Raw genomic sequence first — 4,384 nt, forward strand, 5'->3', positions numbered from 1 at the left:
CACACACACACACACACACACACACACACACACACACACACACACACACACACACACACACACACTTTATGTGTATGAAATGTATGTGTGTATTTACTTACTCAATTATGTAATTTTAGTATTAATTCTAATGTTTATTTTGATTGTCAATTTAATATGTAATTACTGCCTCTTTATATCCTCATTATTAACAGCCACAGCAACAGTTTCATCATCATCATTGCCGCAATTACTTAGCCCCACCTACTTCATATCATTTAAAGTATTTCATTTTTCATTACTGTCATTGTCACATTCCTCATCACCTAATCATCGATATTATCATTTGGTCAGAGTTATTAGAATGGCAGATTGTATGAAGGGCTGGCTGTTATTATTGTAATTTAACTCTGGTTCTACTCTGGTCAAGTAAACTTATGATCAAAGTTGCTCTAGCCTTCATTATCCTGTCTTTCCTCAGCCTGTCTAGGACAACACTAGGCTATGTGTCCTTCTCTGAAAAGACGGCAGATTTCAGGACTTCTGCCAGGCCAAGCAGCTAGAGATTTGCTCACTGTCTTACTGTTGCAATACAGCTTATAAACACACATGCACACACACACATGCATACTCTCTCTCTCTCCTTCTCTCCCTCTCTCTCCCCCTCTCTCTCACCAGACACGTCTCTCTCAGTTTGGATTCATTTTGAAGAATTGCCGAGACATTTGGTAACTGATTTTGATATGGGACCCTGTATTGGAATGGCGACCCTCTCCAAACTCACAGGAGAAAGTTAATTTTACACTATAACTTAACAAACCACATGTTGATTTCTCAGTACATCTATTTGCTTTGAAGAGTTGCCCGCCTCTGACACCTACTTAGTCAGCTAGATAGACCGGGCCATTTTTAGAATTAATTGCCATGACATGAACCAACTGTATCTCTACTAGTAGCTTTATCTCTTCTTATCCACTCGGCCATCCATGCTCTCAACTACCCTGTTTGTCTCCTGGAGACAAATTGTTTGCTACAGAGGCCAATATCTTCTTCAACTAACCTCTACATATTTTCTCAATTTCCATGGCCAAAGTATTTTTCGTACAAAAATCTTGCTCAATTTTTGATTATTTCATTTCAGTCTATGTTGTGATTGTTATATTCATGGTTGCCGCTTCCATTGCATTCTACTCATGTTTTAAACCTTTCTGGAACTATATAATTCCAGGAAAACAACGGTAAGACTTTCAATTTTTACCTTCAGTTATTGTTGTCCTAGAGATTCCCTTCCCAGATCATCAAGACCTATGATCATAGGGATTTAAGTCATTAGTGTGTGATTTTGTAAGGCAATTCGGCTGTTATTTCTAGTTGATTGAACTATCATCTAGAGCAGGGATACTCAACTATTTTTTTTATCCATGGTCCCCTTTGATTACCATTTTATTCTGGTGGACCCCCATAGCCATTCTATGTTTAAAACTATTTTTATAGGTACTTCTTTCAAAATTCCTATTTTGTTTTTCACACATTAATTTGTTACTCGTTGAACTATGTAAAACATTAGAGAAAGAAGCCTAGCTGTTTTTTGCAATAAATAGCAATACATACATCTGAAGCAAAATTTCTTCAGGGGCCCTTTGAATCCTGTTGTGGATCCCCAATTTACTATCTTGTTGCATGGGCCCCAAAATCTCAGGGGTCATATGGACCCCAGTTGAGAACCACTGACTTAGAGGCTCCCTCATTAATGGTTGTGGTACTTAGACCCAGCTTTAGCTGCTGTTTCTTGCAGATAAATGTTCCCTCAGTAGCTTCAGAGGCACCCTCAGTGCCTCATTAGGCTAAATGTAATGTTATTGTTTAGCTCCAATTCAACCCTGATCAAGCAAAACTATGATCAAAACCAAGACCGTCCCACTTTTATATATATTCAGGATTTTTTTATTCAGTATGTTTGTTTGTTTTTTATATTACAACACCGTTTGAGGGTGACTTAAATCTGCTATTTCTAGCAGGTCCTGCAACGCTATAAAAGCTTTCTCACTGTACTAGCGCTATAGCATGATGCAAAAGAATAAGACAAGTAGATGTAATAAATAGGCTGACGAGAGGTAGATACTATACAACAGGAAAGTTTAGAAGAGCATAGACCAGTGTAGTAGCAGTGAAAGAAGCAGGGAGTGACCATAGTTTGTTGGTGGAACATATTGATAAATAAAAGCTTGCTTAACAGAATGGAGGTGTTTCTTTCTCCCTCTCCATTTCAATATTTGGCCTGTATGTAGTCTTAACCCTATCCCAAATGAGCTGTAGGATGTAATTGTCCCCTTGTACAAGGTCTGCAAAGATTTTACTTAACCCTTCTTATATCCCTCTTCCACTTTTAACAACTGTTTTTGAGAAATATCTCCTTGCTTTCAGATTAAAGTTTAATATATGTTCCTGTTGTAAAGCAGATATTATGTATAAAGAAATTGTGTTACTGATGTTGGGTTTTGCAGCTGGTATCACATGGCTAGTCCTCAGACATAAACCGTAAGTATTCTTTTACCAGTTTCTTCAATCTAGGGCCATCAAATTTGCAACTAACTGAGTTAGTGTTGAACATAGATGTGCCATGTGGAAGAAAGATATGTTGCTTCCTCGCCATCAAATCCGCAACTGATTCAGCTATTTGTAAAAGGCGCATATACTGCTGGGCAGAAGTTGCCACATGTATCCTTCTGCAGCCAGCTCTAATTGGATGAAGTGGCCATAACATGACTGTGCTATGCCACCATGACAAAAAGCTCTTTTCTGTCTCTCTATATATTATAATTCCATTCTCATCTTCGATGTTTCTTATAAATATTGCATCATTGCAAGTACTTGACTGGTACTTTATTGAGTTGACAATCCAACAAGACATATATCTTGTATTCAAAGACCAGCTGAATAGTGAAGAATTCGGAGTTTTTTTACTACAAATAATGGGGTAGATTAAAGAGATGCTAAGTGTTCATTGGTTTGGGAAATAAATTATTTTATGCCCATACCTCCATCCTTGTATAGCCTCTATATCCTCCTCTTCCTCCTCACAGCATGCATCAGTTCTTTTTTAAACCAAGGGACCTTTCAGTTTCTATACCTTCCTACTACATTCTCTTGTGTTTTGGGGTGCATCTAACTTATAATCTGATGTCACCAATCACTGATTGTAGTAAACAAGCATTATCTTCATCAGTTTACCCATCCATTAAGCATGCATCATTTTTGTTATTGTCATGGCTAAGTGGTGAAAAATAAGAAAGAACAAATATATTGCACACTATAACCAAAATAGCCCTATAACACAAATTCAAATTTGCATAATTCATATTCGTTTAACGTCTGCCTTCCATGCTAGCATGGGTTGGACGATTTGACTGAGGAATGGCGAACCAGAAGACTGCACCAGGCTCCAATCTGATTTGGCAGTTTCTACAGCTGGATGCTCTTCCTAATGCCAGCCACTCTGAGAGTGTAGTGGGCGTTTTTACGTGCCACCGGCATGAGGGCCAGTCAAGCGGTACTGGCAACGGCCACGCTCAAATGATGTTTTTCACGTGCCACCTGCACAGGAGTCAGTCAATTGTTTTGTTCACATGTCACCGGCACAAGTGCCAGTAAGGCGAAATAAGAAAGAAAAAAATATATTGCACACCATTGCCAAAATAACACAGAAATTCGAATTTGCATAATTCATATTAGGGCGTAAAGGAAAAAAGAAAAAGGGATATCTCTTTGATGATTACTAACTTCTCTATTGTTTAAACCAATGATGTATTAAACTAATAATCATTATTTCAGATATTCCTGGATCTTGCAAGATATTCTAGGAGTGTTGTTTTGTATCAATGTCTTGAAAAACCTTCGAATTCCCAGCTTAAAGGTGAGAAAATTATTTTATTTTTGGATTAGAAATATAGGGTGGGGGAATCCCCTAAGTAGCCAGCAGAGTAAGGAAGGGTTACAGAAAATTTAGGGAGTGTTGCAGAAGGCAGACTGAAACATGTAAGATGTGTGATGCTACATGGTAGTATAAATATTGAATGTAGAAGATTAATGACCCATGATTGCAGTATTTCAGTTGAAGCAACACTGTGTTCTCTCACTTGAGCTCTGACTTGTTATCATCTATCTTTTGTTTTAGTCATTGAACTGCAGCCATGCTGGGGCACTACCTCAAAGAGCTTAGTTGAGCAAATGAATCCCAGTACTTATTTTTCTAAGTCTGGTATAAATTCTATCCATCTCTTTTGCCAAACTGCTAGGTTACAAAGACATAAGCAAACCAACCACAGTTATTGATTGCTGGGAGACTCGTACTCTTTCTTTCTCTCTCTCTCTCTCTCTCTCTCTCTCTCTCTCTCTCTCTCTCTCT

At 38.0% G+C, this 4,384-nt stretch overlaps 1 protein-coding gene across 1 annotated transcript in view; it reads left to right on the top strand.

Moving 5' to 3' along the window:
• LOC106876376 (signal peptide peptidase-like 2A) overlaps nucleotides 1-4,384 on the top strand; it is a 59,113-nt gene that overhangs the window by 26,259 nt on the left and 28,470 nt on the right. Inside the window, exons 8-10 of the mRNA XM_052972599.1 lie at nucleotides 1,121-1,217; nucleotides 2,404-2,517; nucleotides 3,811-3,892. Of these exons, the coding sequence (XP_052828559.1) occupies nucleotides 1,121-1,217; nucleotides 2,404-2,517; nucleotides 3,811-3,892 (293 nt within the window). The remainder of the gene's footprint in view (nucleotides 1-1,120; nucleotides 1,218-2,403; nucleotides 2,518-3,810; nucleotides 3,893-4,384) is intronic.

The sequence above is a fragment of the Octopus bimaculoides genome, chromosome 14 (assembly GCF_001194135.2).
Source record: "Octopus bimaculoides isolate UCB-OBI-ISO-001 chromosome 14, ASM119413v2, whole genome shotgun sequence".
NCBI classification, from domain to species: domain Eukaryota; kingdom Metazoa; phylum Mollusca; class Cephalopoda; order Octopoda; family Octopodidae; genus Octopus; species Octopus bimaculoides.